Source organism: Schistocerca gregaria, chromosome X, assembly GCF_023897955.1.
Source record: "Schistocerca gregaria isolate iqSchGreg1 chromosome X, iqSchGreg1.2, whole genome shotgun sequence".
Classification (NCBI taxonomy): domain Eukaryota; kingdom Metazoa; phylum Arthropoda; class Insecta; order Orthoptera; family Acrididae; genus Schistocerca; species Schistocerca gregaria.
The window spans coordinates 639,409,068-639,428,101 of record NC_064931.1 but is presented as its reverse complement, the minus strand read 5'-3'; the positions used below and the strand labels follow the sequence as shown (position 1 = coordinate 639,428,101).

The window sequence follows — 19,034 nt, the reverse complement described above, 5'->3', positions numbered from 1 at the left end:
TTTCCAAAGATGGACCAACACGTTTTTAGTAGGTGGTCATAATGTTTTGGCTCATCAGTATATGTTAGCTTAGCCATCAAAATGAAACTAAAAAATGAGTTTCGAGCTTTCATCCAAATATTGCATCCTTTTACTATAGGACACTAAGAAAAATCAACTATATCTTTGAGCTACATCAGTTTATTATGATTGTCAGTTTCGTCCTTTATTGAGCTAGTCTCTTCATCTCTTCGCGCCCTTTAATTCGACATTTTCAGTAATCTACACCACAATTTCCAACCTTTATTAATCATTAGAAATATTATATAATATTCTTCATTATCATAATTAATTCGATCTGGGTGTCTCGAATACGCTCCACTAAGTCAGGTTCATGGAGCAAGGTATTTCCAAAGATTTCTTCCCTCATGCATTCATTTTACTTTATTTACCGCTTGTCACTCAAACTAAGCACCCTTCTGAGATGTCGCATTACAACGACCAGCATACCTAATGCTTCTGAAAACTATTTTGTTTTTCATTTCAAAGCTCTCTGTTCCTAATGTGTTTCAGGAGAGACTGTATGAGTCAATGTGGAGTATTTAACTCCTAATGAATATGACTTATAAATGAAACTATTTACTCAAAATTGATCTTGCAAGAGCTATTGTTCTATCATTCCAACAATTTTTCATTATATGCAGTGAATTTCCATCTCTTTTTCTAAGATATCTTTATTCGATTCGAAATACAATAATTTAACTTCCACTTTAATAATTTGTATTGAAACAGCGTCATATCCTTCCCTCTTTCCTTCCACCATACGTCGAATGGCTTTATACAACTAATATGGCATTATTTTTGTATGTAATTGTTAATGCTTTTGATTCATTTCTTGAACTATATAAACATTTAGAGAGCCGTTCGGTTATTGTATAATTTTCTCTCTGTAGTTAGTTACTCTGCCATCTGCCATCTTAACTGATGAAATGTTAAATCCCCCCTACATAAGTTTCTGTTTTTTCGTCTTCATGTTCTTATTATTTTCAGTTATTTTTAGTAACATCGTCACAAATACATTTGTGAAACGTCATGTTCAATTCTGCATATTCTACTCTTCCCGTGTCTGATAAGACACTTGTAATAGGATTCGGGAGGACGACGGTTCAGATTCATGCTCCATCATACAGTTTTAGATTTTCCATGATTTCCCTAAATTACATAAGGCGATTTGAGATGATTATAAATGTAGATATTCTCCTGACCTTTTTGCTTCTATTCCCTGGGTCTTAGAACTTCATAACATTATGTTCTGAATCAGCATCTACGTTTTGGTTTGTCTGATTATCCAGTACATTGTTTCTAAATCCCACACACCACTGGTCGCTTGGAAAGAGTGAATTACTCGAATATTCGAAAAAGTCTAAAAATCGAACTTACCACAAGTCTTTTCCTCTTTCCCAATTGCTCCAGCAGTTGTCTCCGTCCTTCTACTAAGGTCGTCTTTCTACGTGCAATGAGGGCAAATCAAATCGTTTTGTCTTCCTTCAAACTGTGAATTTTCCAGTTTGCTCCTTATAAATGATCTTGCGTTTAAAAGGCACTTCTCATTATCAGTTACATATTCCTTAATTATATTTATATTAATGCTTGTTTATTGTCCAGAAGAAATTCATTGCCAAGAAACATGAGTCACGTCCGCGACTTGCAAAACAAAAATGATCCAGTAATGTTGGTTTGGGAAAAGGATTCTTCAGAGTTCGAAGTTAAAATTCAGTTTGTTATTTTATTTAGTGTACGGCAAAACTAAATAAAAGTATGACACGTGTAAAACAAAAACGAAAAAAAACAAATATAAGAAAGTAACAAATAACTAACATAAAACTATAGCAACTGAAAAAACTAGAGACATTATGAATATCACACTCCCGTCGTTACTCTATATCTGGGTAGAACTAGAACTAGAAAAGCCATTAAAATGTAGTAGTTATCATCTACTCATGGTCTGATTCTTTCATTATTACGCCGCAGTTAGTTTGTTTCAAGTATCCTGTTGGAGTTGAGAACATTGTTTTGATGATTCGGAGATTAACTGGTAAATTCATAGAAAATTTAAAACTAAACAGTCGTCTAAAGACTTGAAAGGCGAACCAAAGGTGCCGTAATATTATTTGCTGTCGCGAGTATGGGTGCCATAGTTACATATACGACTGTCCTTTTCCTTTGTACAACTTGTTAAACATTTCCTTACTTCAGAACGACAGAAGGTAACGCGTGTCGAAAGAAATGTAATACACCACGGTCTGTAAAACACTGTTGAGGCTGCTGTATTTTTATTGACAAAGGCGTGAAACTGCTCGCCGCGTCGCACCCGGCTGGAGTGGCTGCAGCACTTAGCTTGGCTGATACCACCAGATCTGGCTGCCTGCACCGTTACGCCCTTAGCAAATACTCTTAGGCGCAAAGAACGCCTCATTCAGATCCCCCTGTATGGACACAGCTACTGCTGTTTATTGTATGCCGCCAAATAAGCCATCTGCTAAAACCAACATATTTGATGACGGATAATGGAGCGACCAGTCGCAAACAAGGCGGGTCGCTGCAAATGTGTTTGCCTAGTGAAACTGTATTTTGGTAGCACGGTAGCATACCATCAATTGTACAGGCAGCTCTTCAAAACAAGCTATTTGCTCATAGCTGTGTGGCGTAGCAGTTAAAACACAGATACAAGAGTCCTATTCCTGTCCGTACATCCACCCTTATTTAAATTTTCCGTGGTTGTCCTAACTCTCTGGATGTATATGTCATGCTATTTCCTACAAAGGGGCCACGGGGAATTTCCCGTTGCACCCAACTGATCTATTAATCCGTTACTAACGACCTTGATACCGGATGTCGTTGAATATCAACCACTTCTTTGCAGTACTTCAGCACAGCATTCGACCTAACAGTACGTATGAAATACACAGAGTGAACCGAAACTCCACCGACAAAGTTTCACAGTTTGTTGAGATACCGCTACGGTCGCAGGTTCGAATCCTGCCCCGGGCATGGACGTGTGTGATGTCCTTAGGTTAGTTAAGTTTAAGTAGTTCTAAGTTCTAGGGGCTGATGACCTCAGCAGTTAAGTCCCATAGTGCTCAGAGCCATTTGAGCCATTTTTGTTGAGGTATGTTTCTGAATATTTTAATACGAGGAATCCGTGGTATCTAGTGGCTCGTTATAGAGGAATAATGTAAATATGATTTATTCGGCTTTTTCCACGAGTTATGTTTGTTTTTGTGGAAATATCTTCACAAAAGTGAAGAAATCTGTAATGTGCGCGTTCTCGCTTCCTACGCCCGGGTTCCCGGGTTCGATTCCCGGTGAGGTCAGGGATTTTCTCTGCCTCGTGATGACTGGATGTTGTGTGATGTCCTTAGGTTAGTTAGGTTTAAGCAGTTCTAAGTTCTAGGGGACTAATGACCATAGATCTTAAGTCCCATAGTGCTCAGAGCCATTTTGTAATGTGCAATCACCAAAATGTACAACACAAAGAGCAATGTAACGATACTCATAAGAAAAAGTATTGTGTTGTTATTGTTCTTGTTTCCGTCGTCGCTGCGGGAACACCTGAGCATAGCCACGTTATGACGCTCTTCCGTTGCATCCAGTGAACCCATACACAAGGTGCATATTGGCCAACTCTTCATAAGCGACCCTATCCATACTGCTTGCTATGTATCACTGTTAATGTACTACTAACGCTGCCGGAAAAACAAACCCGAGACATAACTGAGCAGCAATCACTGCAAGCTTCAGGACGTAGCGTGAAGGGGCGTTTCTGTTATCAACAACAAGTACCGTGAGGGGACGAAATAAGTTTGTTTCCAAACAAGACACATAGCGAATACCGTCGACATTTGCACTGTTGTGCAGATATTTTCAGTGCAATACAGATATAAAGATAAACGGGGATAAGAAATCAAACGAGATGCAATTACTTTGTGACTAGCCACAGGACACCACGGGTCTCTTATACCAAACCACCCATAAAATTCGCCTGAACAACCTCCAAAATTTTATCTATGGGCTTCCGGTTCGTCCCGTAGAAAGATAGAACACAAACACACACACACACACACACACACACACACACACACAGAGAGAGAGAGAGAGAGAGAGAGAGAGAGAGAGAGAGAGAGAGAGAGAGAGAGAGAGAAAGAGAATATATAGAACAGGTAGAGAGAGGTGAGATAGATGAGGTAAGGATAGATAGAAAGGTGAGACATTAGTTTATAACAGCTTTCCATTGCATAATAGGTGCGTGCTTAGAAAGGAGGTAGTATATGAGACGTCCAAATGCAAGTCCTGTTATTTACGTTAACTGTGTTTCAGCAGTAGTTATTTCGATTAGTTAAGAAGCGTGAGCCAAAGATGTCACGAGATATTCCTGCGAAAGGGTATTTTTGTCAAAAGCGGTTTTTCGTGCTCCTGTTAGGACATATGCTGAGTCTTCAAATTCAATATAATAGAATTAATTGTCCTTTACATGTCTTGTAACAAACGAAAAAATTTAAAAAAATAATAAATATGCGTAGTCAAAAACCATCTTCACTCCATCTTATTGCATTTGACTCCTACGAACTGCAAAGCGCTATAGATTAGACTTCAGTTTAATAATACGCATAACTAATCATTAAATAAGTATATTTTCATACCCAGTAAGGCAAAAATGACTGAAAAGACACTGTTCCATAAAAAATTATTGATTATCAACCGCGTAGCACGTAATTACATTGGTAAAATCTGGTAAAAAGCTGCCATATTCAGTGCAGCTCATTCTCCTCGGAAAAGCTATAACGCTAATTAAAAGAATATTTTCTGTATTTATTGTTTTCATGCGCTCACATGTCTCGACTTACTTAAGCTGAAACAGACAGTTCTACGTCATTCGTATGATTACCCCAGCTTGATGATTTTCAAACGTAGGAAGGTTGAATAAATTTTTCTCTTGGTGTTTCCTTAAACTCGTGTGCTATAAAATCTTTAAGGTGTTTGGTGGAAAGAAATTATTCTGTCGTCCTGAGATCGCCGGCCGGAGTGGCCGTGCGGTTCTAGGCGCTACAGTCTGGAACTGCGTGACCGCTACTGTCGCAGGTTCGAATCCTGCCTCGAGCATGGATGTGTGTGATGTCCTTAGGTTAGTTAGGTTTAAGTAGTTCTAAGTTCTACGAGACTGATGACCACAGCAGTTAAGTCCCATAGTACTCAGAGCCATTTGAACCATTTCGTCCTGAGATCGATGCTATAAGAGAACGCCGGTATTGCCTTTATTTGCACATTGATTTTTATACTGAGATATTTCCAGAATTATATGTTAATCATCGAAAGAAACAGAAGCTTTTTAGTGAAGATTACGGGCACATCACCACCCTGGTACTTGTAAGAAGAGCGTGCACGTCCCAAGGGAAATTTCTTTCGGACGGCTGTCCGGCGGAAATGTAAGGGAGAGCCGCCGACAGCGGGGGCGCTGAGGTGAGCCTTGGACGGAGTGAAGACTTCCTGCTGGTTGCTTCCAGAGTGTTGAGTGCCATTTCCAGCGCAGGCTGCACCGTTCTTGAGACAACACTGACACGTTATGTTATGACTGTTCACTCATATAGCTCTCACATATCAAGTAATAGAGGCAAACGACTAAACTAATCAAGTTGTGGCATTTCTTCAGTGTATTAAGACGAATGGAACTATTAAGATTCGACGTACATACATCGACGGATGAATTTAGAAGCAAGCCACAAGCTAGGTTATCCCCATGTTATTCGACAAAAGAACGACTGAACAGTAGCTTAGAGTGCTCCAGGACTATATACCGGGCATGTACACTGATGGGTATCCGTTCGAGGTACTAGAATAATCTGTGCGCGTAATAGCGAATTTCCTGGCCCAAACATGCTGCTATTAATATCAACGTTCAGTACATAAGAGGCAACTACATAATTCTTTCACATTTGGTAAACCTTACGCGCCTGTACTGTGAGCTAATGGAAGGCCATGGAACAACAGTAGTTCGTAATTTAGAAAGTAGCTATATCGTGTAGTTATTACTGCAACAATAAGAGTTAGTAAAGCAAGAATCTTAACTTGAAGACTGAGCAGAACAAAGGCTCTCAAGGGAGAACAATTTCAACAACACATTTTCATATCAAAGCTGATTTAAAACATGCAGCCGTTAAGACAAATACACTCAATGTTGACAGGACAAAGATAGGTAGTACATACAAAGTAAATTTTGTTGCATTAATTTGTAAATTTCAATGCAAGCAGACTAGGATAGAAGTCCAGGAATCTGAAGTTGCAACTACTCTTTTAAAATAAGAAAGTAGCAACTAAAAACACTGCAAAGGATTTTATTTAGTCTGTCTAATAGCGTCCCTTGTTATGTACAGATGCAGGTTATCACTCTAACCCAATGTTTCCCCACAAATGATGAGAGAGTTATGTATGTGGTAGTTCGTTTCCATTTAATTCAAAAGAAGTGGTCGCAAAAGGTTCAAATTCAAATGGTTCAAATGGCTCTGAACATTATGGGACTTAACATCTGAGGTCATCAGTCCCCTAGAACTTATAACTACTTAAACCTAGCTAACCTAAGGACATCACGCACATCCATGTTTGAGGCAGGATTCGAACCTGAGACCGTAGCAGTCGCGCGGTTAAGGACTGAAGCGCCTAGAACCGCTCGGCCACCGCGGCCGGCGCTTAACTAAGGACATCAGAATAATGCACATGTACAAAATGATCGCATTAGGACGATTTATGGATTCAGGACACTACTATCAGTTTTAGGTGCTGGAGAGATATCATTACCCGCCTCCGTGATGAAGACATCTAGTACAGGAGACATGGATAACATTTATTGTCGTTTTTGCCCAAATACGAAAGATGAAGGTACAGTTTTGGATCGTCAAATTGTGTGCCAGTATTTTTTTGTTGTCCTCTAAACTTCTATTCAAAATATAAAGGAGAGAGAGGGTAAGACACAGTTTATGTTGATGCATCCGTCAGGAGGAGCGAAAGTTAATTATCGCCCAATGTATCGTTGACGTAACTGTCATTAGAGTCTAAACATTTGTAGTATGGCGCGGAAATTTTACGCTCGTGCCCTTTTAAGGAAAACTTACAACGAAGGGTGCTATATACCGGCGTAGGGTTTTCCCTTGCTCAAATTTAAATGTTAGAAGAATGCTACAGAAAATGTACTGAAGTTTTAGGGATATACACCCCACTCCCCCACAGGTGACCGAGAACTAAGCATGGTTGTTATGCGCAAATCGATAATGAGCTCACACTCTTCTGTGCACAATCAAATTTATCTCCGTTTTAAATTGATATGCGAAGGACTCATAGCATGATAATGCGTGCAGAACAGCTGGTTGATTCAATTTACTTCAAATTAAAGACTTTTCTCACGACAGCATGAGAGAACACGGTATATTATACCTCCCCTCCTCCAGAGAAAAAACAAATCTTTCTTTTTCATTCTGGTATTACAGGCAGTAACAAATCAATAGTAAGAAACAGTTGTACGACTCTGTTGAAATTTTCCTCATTAAATACTGTAGGTAATTCTTAAGATAATTTCGTCTCACTAATGTTGTATATAGTTCTCAGGGAAGAAGGCATCCACCCAGAGGCTATTTCACAGAAAATTCATCTGACTGTATGCTAAGCTACAGGAATAGCTAAGGGTCAAAGTTAAACATAACGTGCACTTAGAGACTGTTGGGCCTTATTTCGAAGAAGCAGTTACAGGGTGTTTCAAAAATGACCGGTATATTTGAAACGGCAATACAAACTAAACGAGCAGCGATAGAAATACACCGTTTGTTGCAATATGCTTGGTACAACAGTACATTTTCAGGCAGACAAACTTTCGAAATTACAGTAGTTACAATTGTCAACAATAGGTGGCGCTGCGGTCTGGGAAACTCTATAGTACGATATTTTCCACATATCCACCATGCGTAGCAATAATATGGCGTAGTCTCTGAATGAAATTACCCGAAACCTTTGACAACGTGTTTGGCGGAATGGCTTCACATGCAGATGAGATGTACTGCTTCAGCTGTTCAATTGTTTCTGGATTCTGGCGGTACACCTGGACTTTCAAGTGTCCCCACAGAAAGAAGTCACAGGGGTTCATGTCTGGCGAATAGGGAGGCCAATCCACGCCGCCTCCTGTATGTTTCGGATAGCCCAAAGCAATCACACGATCATCGAAATATTCATTCAGGAAATTAAAGACGTCGGCCGTGCGATGTGGCCGGGCACCATCTTGCATAAACCACGAGGTGTTCACAGTGTCGTCTAAGGCAGTTTGTACCGCCACAAATTCACGAAGAATGTCCAGATAGCGTGATGCAGTAATCGTTTCGGATCTGAAAAATGGGCCAATGATTCCTCTGGAAGAAATGGCGGCCCAGACCAGTACTTTTTGAGGATGCAGGGACGATGGGACTGCAACATGGGGCTTTTCGGTTCCCCATATGCACCAGTTCTGTTTATTGACGAAGCCGTCCAGGTAAAAATAAACTTCGTCAGTAAACCAAATGCTGCCCACATGCATATCGCCGTTATCAATCCTGTGCACTACATCGTTAGCGAATGTCTCTCGTGCAGCAATGGTAGCGGCGCTGAGGGGTTGCCGCGTTTGAATTTTGTATGGATAGAGGTGTAAACTCTGGCGCATGAGACGATACGTGGACGTTGGCGTCATTTGGACCGCAGCTGCAACATGGCGAACGGAAACCCGAGGCCGCTGTTGGATCACCTGCTGCACTAGCCGCGCGTTGCCCTCTGTGGTTGCCGTACGCGGTCGCCCTACCTTTCCAGCATGTTCATCCGTCACGTTCCCAGTCCGTTGAAATTTTTCAAACAGATCCTTTATTGTATCGCTTTTCGGTCCTTTGGTTACATTAAACCCCCGTTGAAAACTTCGTCTTGTTGCAACAACACTGTGTTCTAGGCGGTGGAATTCCAACACCAGAAAACACCACTGTTCAAAGGAATAAACCATGTTGTCCACAGCACACTTGCACGTTGTGAACAGCACACGCCTACAGCAGAAAGACGACGTACAGAATGGCGCACCCACAGACTGCGCTGTCTTCTATATCTTTCACATCACTTGCCGCGCCATCTGTTGTTGAAAATTGTAACTACTGTAATTTCGAAAGTTTGTCCGCCTGAAAATGTACTGTTGTCCCAAGCATATTGCAACAAACGGTGTATTTCTATCGCTGCTCATTTAGTTTTTATTGCCGTTTCAAATATACCGGTCATTTTTGAAACACCCTGTACATAAGTAAGCGGATGGCTTGATTCTGAGCATCGTTCACGTTTCAGCATGCAGTTGACAACAACGTGTAATCCCGTCATTCTTAAGTGCGAATTGCACAAAGAACGAACGAGTGAATGAGTCAGTACATAGCTGCAGTATCTGTCAGTTCTTCACCCGTGCGTTAATGGTATAATTTGAGTGTTAGTACACGCTTACTCTTAATATACGGAGTGACTTTTTCTTGGCTATTTACAGATTTTGCAGATCCTTCAGAATGAAGGTTTGTTAGCTGTTATTAACTTTTCTATAACACAGTCTCAAAAAGCTACTTTGTTGTTAAAAAACTGAAAGAGCGTTGTTATTTTTGTTTCAGATAGTGGCTGCATAGTGTGCAATCAAGTTGAAACATACGAAAACATACTGGACAACTTTTGCAGAGCAGATTTTGGTAAGTATGTTGCTATTATTCTATGAAGCAAAGTATTCACTACTATGCTAAGAAAATCAGTAATGGTACCTGTGTAAATGTCAACTCTTCTATATGGATATGAAGAAATCGGAAGGTATATACAGGTATTTGAGAAGTCAATGATTTGTTGGTTCCTTAATAACTGACCAGAATTTCAGTTATTTCCTCATCACACTTGATACCACAAGTGATGTTCACTAAGCAGTGTTTCCAGCGTTCCGTTGATCGTGTAGTATTCTGGTATAACAATGGGTGGCTCAACAAAATGCCAGCCCGCAAGATCATGGACATCGTCTCGCATACTGCCGGTGGTTATCACAGATGATTAATGACCAACCAGATTTCGTGAACCACATCTTATGGCCTGACGAGTCAGGGTTCACAAGAGATGGTGTTATGAACAGACACGTTTTACACATCTATGCTGATGAAAATCCTCGTGCAACTCGTTCCGCCTCATTAACCCATAGTCAGTGTTAACGTGTGGGTAGGTATCCTCGGTGGTACACTGTTTGGCCCATTAACACTGGAGGACAGAATGGGGGGAGAGGGGGGTAGCTATTTACCTGCATTGCTTAGAAGGTGTGCCTACAATAACATTGGATGATAGGCCCCTATAGACAACACCCATGGTATCAACTAGATGATGCTCCAGCACATTTACGACTACGAGTACGCCAATGGACGGATAACAATTTTACAGCTACATGGACCGGAAGGGGCGGTACGTTTCTTGGCCAGCACGATCCCCTACGTGACACCACTGCACTTCTTTCTCTGGGGTTTCTTCAAAGAGGAAGTGTACAGATCGGTGATAAGAAGCTATGAAGAGCTTGTTGCAAAGATTTACAAGGAGACAGTGCCGATATATTAGCAGGGATTTGGTAGCTTACAGCGAGAGGTCAGGTAGCGTGCTAAGCTTGTAATCGTGCGAGAGATGGACATTTCGAGCATCCACTCACATAGGACTAAGACAAACTAATCTCGTGGATTGCTAATGCAAGAAATCACCCTTGACTTCAGCAGACAATTGGTTAGATATGCTGGTCAGGTTGCGTGTAGATGCATCGAGCCTTGGACTCCTACTATAGTTTCAGCAGTTACTGTTTTCCATTCCATCGGTGTCATATACGAATGTAACTAAAACAGCTACAAATTTAAATGGAGCACTTCTTCCGGGAATGTGTCTTAATATTACCTCCATGTAGCTAAATGTTCACCGGCAGGGGTGGTCTCGCGGTTCTAGGCGCGCAGTCCGGAACCGTGCGACTGCTACAGTCGCAGGTTCGAATCCTGCCTCGGGCATGGATGTGTGTGATGTCCTTAGGTTAGTTAGGTTTAAGTAGTTCTAAGTTCTAGGGGACTAATGACCACAGCAGTTGAGTCCCATAGTGCTCAGAGCCATTTGAACCATTTGAACTAAATGTTCAAAGCATATGTCTATGCCTGATAGCGGAGTATTGTGTCCGATAATAAAATGAATATTTAATAGATTACCTCACTGAGTTTGCTTGTGGAATGCTGAATCTGTTGTGTAACTGTCAGCAGTGATCTAAAAAGTAGAGACGAACCTCGCAAGCACTGACATTTCGAGTTTACATCATTGGAGATTAATACAGTGACAACGCAAGAACTACTCATTCAATCTGTATGCTTAGTCACTGATAGGAACTGAATAAATTTTGCGGTTCTAGGCGCTTCAGTCTGGAACTGCCTGACCGCTACGATCGCAGGTTCGAATCCTGCTTCGGGCATGGATGTGTGTGTTGTCCTTAGGTTAGTTAGGGTTAAGTAGTTCTAAGTTCTAGGGGACTGATGACCAAAGATGTTAAGTCCCATAGTGCTCAGAGCCATTTGAATAAATTTTCACAGACGAAGGGGGAGATGGTAATGTCAGAGACAGCGGTACTGGGATAAGCCGCTAACTTAATTAAACTTCTACCGCGGTCGAGTCCACCCTTTTGTTCCGACTTGAGTTAGCTTTACTTTTAGTAGTCATACAAGACACACGAAAATCTATGTGATGACTAACAGTAACCAAACACATTTTCATAATATCTGTACATCTCACATTTTATTAAGCTTTTACTGGAATTGAAACGTTTCCACAGTCAAACAAACGTAGTAATTAGCTCAGTACACATTGAACGAGAGAAATTATAAAGATTTCTTAGGCTTATGAGTAGTTGCTGTAGTATGGAAGACAAGTTGCCAGTATATCGGAAGTCTGCATACGGAAAAAGGCTATATGCGGATCCTGAACGCAGTTTTATGTCGTGCTTAGATTGTAGGACACATCACACTGAGCTTTTCTGTACCCTTTTTCAATACTATGTGTGCCTTTTTCCTGAGCAAACGAAATTTTGTTATGTATTTTCATTTACACATATTGGTCACGGAATTTTGCGAAGTGTATATAGATCTGTGACGTAGCCATCTTAATAATAATAGCACAGAAGTAGATGGGAGCTCAATGTTCAATTTATATTATAGAGTAGCTCAGCGAAAATGCCAGTAACCCCCATGACTATTCGACGTTGTACCCAATACTTCAATTACTGTCGATGGCCTTGCGTTTCTCGGTTATATATTCAGAAAAGAACTGTCTTGATACTAAATTAATATGAAAAATATGTAAAAATCAGCCAACCGGCTGGCTGATTTTTACATATTTTTCAAATTTGTGTATACGGTTGCTGCAAACGTCAACCATGTTCAAAGTTGTACTAAATTAATAGTTTATTTCACACACTCTTTGAGCGAGCTGCATAATGTTTCTCATGCGAATCGCGGTATTGCGTTCATGATGAAAGAGAAGGACAAAAACAGCACCTGCCCAAATACTATTCCATATCATGCAAAACCCCCCATGAACCATGGACCTTGCCGTTGGTGGGGAGGCTTGCGTGCCTCAGCGATACAGATGGCCGTACCGTAGGTGCAACCACAACGGAGGGGTATCTGTTGAGAGGCCAGACAAACGTGTGGTTCCTGAAGAGGGGCAGCAGCCTTTTCAGTAGTTGCAGGGGCAACAGTCTGGATGATTGACTGATCTGGCCTTGCAACATTAACCAAAACGGCCTTGCTGTGCTGGTACTGCGAACGGCTGAAAGCAAGGGGAAACTACAGCCGTAATTTTTCCCGAGGACATGCAGCTTTACTGTATGATTAAATGATGATGGCATCCTCTTGGGTAAAATATTCCGGAGGTAAAATAGTCCCCCATTCGGATCTCCGGGCGGGGACTACTCAGGAGGATGTCGTTATCAGGAGAAAGAAAACTGGCGTTCTACGGATCGGAGCGTGGAATGTCAGATCCCTTAATCGGGCAGGTAGGTTAGAAAATTTAAAAAGGGAAATGGATAGGTTAAAGTTAGATATAGTGGGAATTAGTGAAGTTCGGTGGCAGGAGGAACAAGACTTCTGGTCAGGTGACTACAGGGTTATAAACACAAAATCAAATAGGGGTAATGCAGGAGTAGGTTTAATAATGAATAGGAAAATAGGAATGCGGGTAAGCTACTACAAACAGCATAGTGAACGCATTATTGTGGCCAAGATAGATACGAAGCCCACACCTACTACAGTAGTACAAGTTTATATGCCAACTAGCTCTGCAGATGATGAAGAAATTGAAGAAATGTACGATGAAATAAAAGAAATTATTCAGATAGTGAAGGGAGACGAAAATTTAATAGTAATGGGTGACTGGAATTCGAGTGTAGGAAAAGGGAGAGAAGGAAACATAGTAGGTGAATATGGATTGGGGCTAAGAAATGAAAGAGGAAGCCGCCTAGTAGAATTTTGCACAGATCACAACTTAATCATAGCTAACACTTGGTTTAAGAATCATGAAAGAAGGTTGTATACGTGGAAGAACCCTGGAGATACTAAAAGGTATCAGATAGATTATATAATGGTAAGACAGAGATTTAGGAACCAGGTTTTAAGTTGTAAGACATTTCCAGGGGCAGATGTGGACTCTGACCACAATCTATTGGTTATGACCTGTAGATTAAAACTGAAGAAACTGCAAAAATGTGGGAAATTAAGGAGATGGGACCTGGATAAACTGAAAGAACTAGAGGTTGTACAGAGTTTCAGAGAGAGCATAAGGGAACAATTGACAGGAATAGGGGAAAGAAATACAGTAGAAGAAGAATGGATAGCTCTGAGGGATGTAGTAGTGAAGGCAGCAGAGGATAAAGTAGGTACAAAGACGAGGGCTGCTAGAAATCCTTGGGTAACAGAAGAAATATTGAATTTAATTGATGAAAGGAGAAAATATAAAAATGCAGTAAAAGAAGCAGGCAAAAAGGAATACAAACGTCTCAAAAATGAGATCGAAAGGAAGTGCAAAATGGCTACAGGGATGGCTAGAGGACAAATGTAAGGATGTAGAAGCTTATCTCACTAGGGGTAAGATAGATACTGCCTACAGGAAAGTTAAAGAGACCTTTGTACTGCCTACAGGAAAATTAAAGAGACCTTTGGAGAGAAGAGAACCACGTGTATGAATATCAAGAGCTCAGATGGCAGCCCAGTTCTAAGCAAAGAAGGGAAGGCAGAAAGGTGGAAGGAGTATATAGAAGGTTTATACAAGGGCGATGTACTTGAGGACAATATTATGGAGATAGAAGAGGATGTAGATGAAGACGAAATGGGAGATACGATACTGCGTGAAGAGTTTGACAGAGCACTGAAAGACCTGAGTCGAAACAAGGCCCCCGGAGTAGACAACATTCCATTAGAACTACTGACGGCCTTGGGAGAGCCAGTCATGACAAAACTCTACCAGCTGGTGAGCAAGATGTATGACACAGGCGAAATACCCTCAGACTTCAAGAAGAATATAATAATTCCAATCCCAAAGAAAGCAGGTGCTGACAGATGTGAAAATTACCGAACTATCAGTTTAATAAGCCACGGCTGCAAAATACTAACGCGAATTCTTTACAGACGAATGGAAAAACTGGTAGATGCAGACCTCGGGGAGGATCAGTTTGGATTCCGTCGAAATGTTGGAACACGTGAGGCAATACTGACCTTACGACTTATCTTAGAAGAAAGATTAAGAAAAGGCAAACCTACGTTTCTAGCATTTGTAGACTTAGAGAAAGCTTTTGACAATGTTGACTGGAATACTCTCTTTCAAATTCTAAAGGTGGCAGGGGTAAAATACAGGGAGCGAAAGGCTATTTACAATTTGTACAGAAACCAGATGGCAGTAATAAGAGTCGAGGGGCATGAAAGGGAAGCAGTGGTTGGGAAAGGAGTGAGACAGGGTTGTAGCCTCTCCCCGATGTTATTCAATCTGTATATTGGACAAGCAGTAAAGGAAACAAAAGAAAAATTTGGAGTAGGTATTAAAATTCATGGAGACGAAGTAAAAACTTTGAGGTTCGCCGATGACATTGTAATTCTGTCAGAGACGGCAAAGGACTTGGAAGAGCAGTTGAACGGAATGGACAGTGTCTTGAAAGGAGGATATAAGATGAACATTAACAAAAGCAAAACGAGGATAATGGAATGTAGTCAAATTAAATCGGGTGATGCTGAGGGAATTAGATTAGGAAATGAGACACTTAAAGTAGTAAAGGAGTTTTGCTATTTAGGAAGTAAAATAACTGATGATGGTCGAAGTAGAGAGGATATAAAATGTAGACTGGCAATGGCAAGGAAAGCATTTCTGAAGAAGAGAAATTTGTTAACATCGAATATAGATTTATGTATCAGGAAGTCGTTTCTGAAAGTATTTGTTTGGAGTGTAGCCATGTATGGAAGTGAAACATGGACGATAACTAGTTTGGACAAGAAGAGAATAGAAGCTTTCGAAATGTGGTGCTACAGAAGAATACTGAAGATAAGGTGGATAGATCACGTAACTAATGAGGAGGTATTGAATAGGATTGGGGAGAAGAGAAGTTTGTGGCACAACTTGACTAGAAGAAGGGATCGGTTGGTAGGACATGTTTTGAGGCATCAAGGGATCACAAATTTAGCATTGGAGGGCAGCGTGGAGGGTAAAAATCGTAGAGGGAGACCGAGAGATGAGTACACTAAGCAGATTCAGAAGGATGTAGGTTGCAGTAGGTACTGGGAGATGAAGCAGCTTGCACAGGATAGAGTAGCATGGAGAGCTGCATCAAACCAGTCTCAAGACTGAAGACAACAACAACAACATCATGTAAAAGCCACTTGCAGTAGGCTATTCCTGATATTTGGTATTCTACAAGGCGGTACGACTGACAAGATTAGAAAGAAATAATGACTTTTACTTTCCCTTTACTGTCAAATTACTTCCATAGTATTTGTGATTGACATCGTGGAGAATTTCAACATAGTTTCCGAACTTATAAGCAACCATTATCTGCAGCGCTGACAGTCCATCCAGATGTCGTCGCACTGTCTGTGTAGCTACTTGTCCTGCTGACTTGAGGAACTTGACATGAGTGTATGGTGGTTAAGAACAATATGTTTGTCCTCTCAGGCACTAGTCGCATGTGAACACTTCGATTCCATATTCGAATGGCAGACGCAAGCATCTTGACTAACATGAGTAGCAACATCGGGGAAAGGTAAACTGCAGTCTCGATAGGCCACGATGATGCTCGTTAATGCGACACGTACCGGAAGACGTTCCCCCTTCTTACACAAGGCATAACATAGTCTTCTACAAACAATCAATATTCACTTAAGGAATTGTGGAAAATCTAGGTGGCAATTTAATTCACTGATGCGCTTTGATACCTCATCAATAGAACATTGTAGTGTTAAAAATAAAAAGAAGGTGTTACAATATGTAATGCCACAGAAGAACTAAATACGTAATGACCAGACTTTGCATCAATATTTACAAAGAAAGACCGAGCCATACAGCCTCACAAAATGGCTCTGATCACTATGGGACTTAACATCTGAGGTCATCAGTCGCCTAGAACTTAGAACTACCTAATCCTAACTAACCTAAGGACATCACACACATCCATGCCCGAGGCAGAATTCGGACCTGCGACCGTAGCGGTAGCGCGGTTCCAGACTGAAGCGCCTAGAACCGCTCGGCCTCACAGCAGTGAACAAATAAGGTCTTGAAAATAGCCCATATACGTATATTAAGCCTAGTACCAAACGGGACGTATATAGAGACCTGTAATGCTGAGGAAAACAACTTCCATCACCAGATGGCGTTGGCAACTAATACAGAGCATAAATGACTATTAAAAAATGTAACCAACAGGAGGTTATAGACTAAACATCGATTATGTACTATGCAATTTGAAAACTACGGATAAATCATGCAAGCATAGTACTTCATGAAAATATTTTACGTAATGTGCAGAATTAAAAGTAAATAATATAACAAAATAAACATATCATGTGAAATGGTTGAAATGGCTCTAAGCAGTATGCGACTTAACATATGAGGTCATCAGTCCCCTAGACTTAGAACTCCTTAAAAATAACAAATTAAGACATCACACATATCCATCCCGAGAAAAGATTCGAACCTGCGGCCGTAGCAGCAGCACGGTTCCGGACTGAAGCGCCTAGAACCGCTCGGTCACAGCGGCCGGCTATCATGTGAAATGTTAGTTGCTACAATTACTAAACATAGCGCAGGTATCAGTTAAGACGTAAATTATAACAACGTGAAAGATATAAAAACCCCGAAATAATGTGACATACGTACACAAATAATTACAATGTGAGCGTGGAATGTGTCATAGCTCCATACAAATTACAACGTAGGTGTAGAAATGAAATAGTTTCAAAAACCGTGCAGGCAAAAGTAGCATAGATTGGGATTTTATATACATATTATCTGCAAATCACAAACTAAAAGAAGGACAAACATGAGACACACCGTAATCGCATGTACCGCATATGTTAAAATGTAAAGTAACGGAATGAATTGGAAAATAACTTGTTAAAAATGCCAGGCACGCTACAATAAAATAGTTAACATTATGCTACGCTGAACCTAACTTTGCAGCAGGAAATATTGTGAATCAGGGCAAAATGGCTCAAATGGCCCTGAGCACTATGGGACTTAACATCTGTGGTCATCAGTCCCCTAGAACTTAGAACTACTTAAACCTAACTAACCTAAGGATATCACAAACATTCATGCCCGAGGCAGGATTCGAACCTGCGACCGTAGCTGTCGCGCGGTTCCGGACTGAGCGCCTAGAACCGCTAGACCACCGCGGCCGGCAATCAGGGCCAAGTGCAATTAGTAAAATCGTAGTGCCATGAAATAAAATGCCATAAAATCAGTAAATAAAATGAACTTAACACCAGCAATAATGACTGAGTAGTCAGAAGATTGCGTTCAAGTAAAAAGTAAAATTGAAACCAAAGTATCGTAGAAAATACAGTGTCTATCTCGACGCACATACAGCACAAGATGTTCAAAGCACTTTCTAATACACTGGCCTAGCGTGTATGTACATTACGTAAAACGTTTTTTTCTTTCTTTAAGTACTATGCCTGAATGGTTCCTCCGCTGTTTTCAAATTGTATAGTACATGATTGATGTTTCGTGTGCAATCTCCTGTTGACTATATTTTTCGATAGTCATATATACATTGTATAGTTGCCATCGCCATCGCCATCTGTTGTTGTTCTCACCACTACTGCTCTCTGGGTTCATTCAGTTTGTCACTAGGCTTCATATATCTATTTTCATCATCACCATCATCATCATCATCGTCTTCTTCTTCTTCTTCTTAGCGCCTTCGCTTTGGAGCAGTGTCCGTTTTTTGGTCAACGCACGCGCCATTTCTATCGGTCCAACGCTTCCTATGGATTTAGGCTTCTTGATTTCAGATCTGCGTTTATAGAGTATAGTCATCGTAATTTAGGTCTTCCATGTTATCTCCCGCCTTCTAAAGTGGGATGATAGATTGAGCTGATAACTGAAGTGGATAGTCCCCGTACGACGTGTCCATACAACCACAGTCTTACTTCTTCTCTTTGATTGGAGTCACTTCAGCTAGTTAGATTGTTGTATTATTGATGTTGTCGAGAATGGAAATGCCTAATGATCTTCTCAGCAACTACATTTCCATGGCATGTAATGAGTACTTTTCACTTCTAGGTGTGGGCCAACACCCGATACTATATAATGCAACAAGTCTCACTATTCTGCGGTATATCTTTGATCTTGAGTGGGTAGGTCTCTTCTTATCACAGAGAATGCCAGTAATACCTCTGAGTCTCATTCAGGTTCCTTTGATTCTTGCTCGTACTTCCTCATTTACA

The 19,034-nt window shown here is 40.8% G+C and overlaps 1 protein-coding gene across 1 annotated transcript in view; it reads left to right on the top strand.

Moving 5' to 3' along the window:
* Positions 1-19,034, top strand: part of LOC126298753 (secreted frizzled-related protein 1-like) — a 361,533-nt gene that overhangs the window by 184,016 nt on the left and 158,483 nt on the right. The window contains exon 2 of the mRNA XM_049990199.1: positions 9,675-9,749. Within this exon, the coding sequence (XP_049846156.1) occupies positions 9,675-9,749 (75 nt within the window). The remainder of the gene's footprint in view (positions 1-9,674; positions 9,750-19,034) is intronic.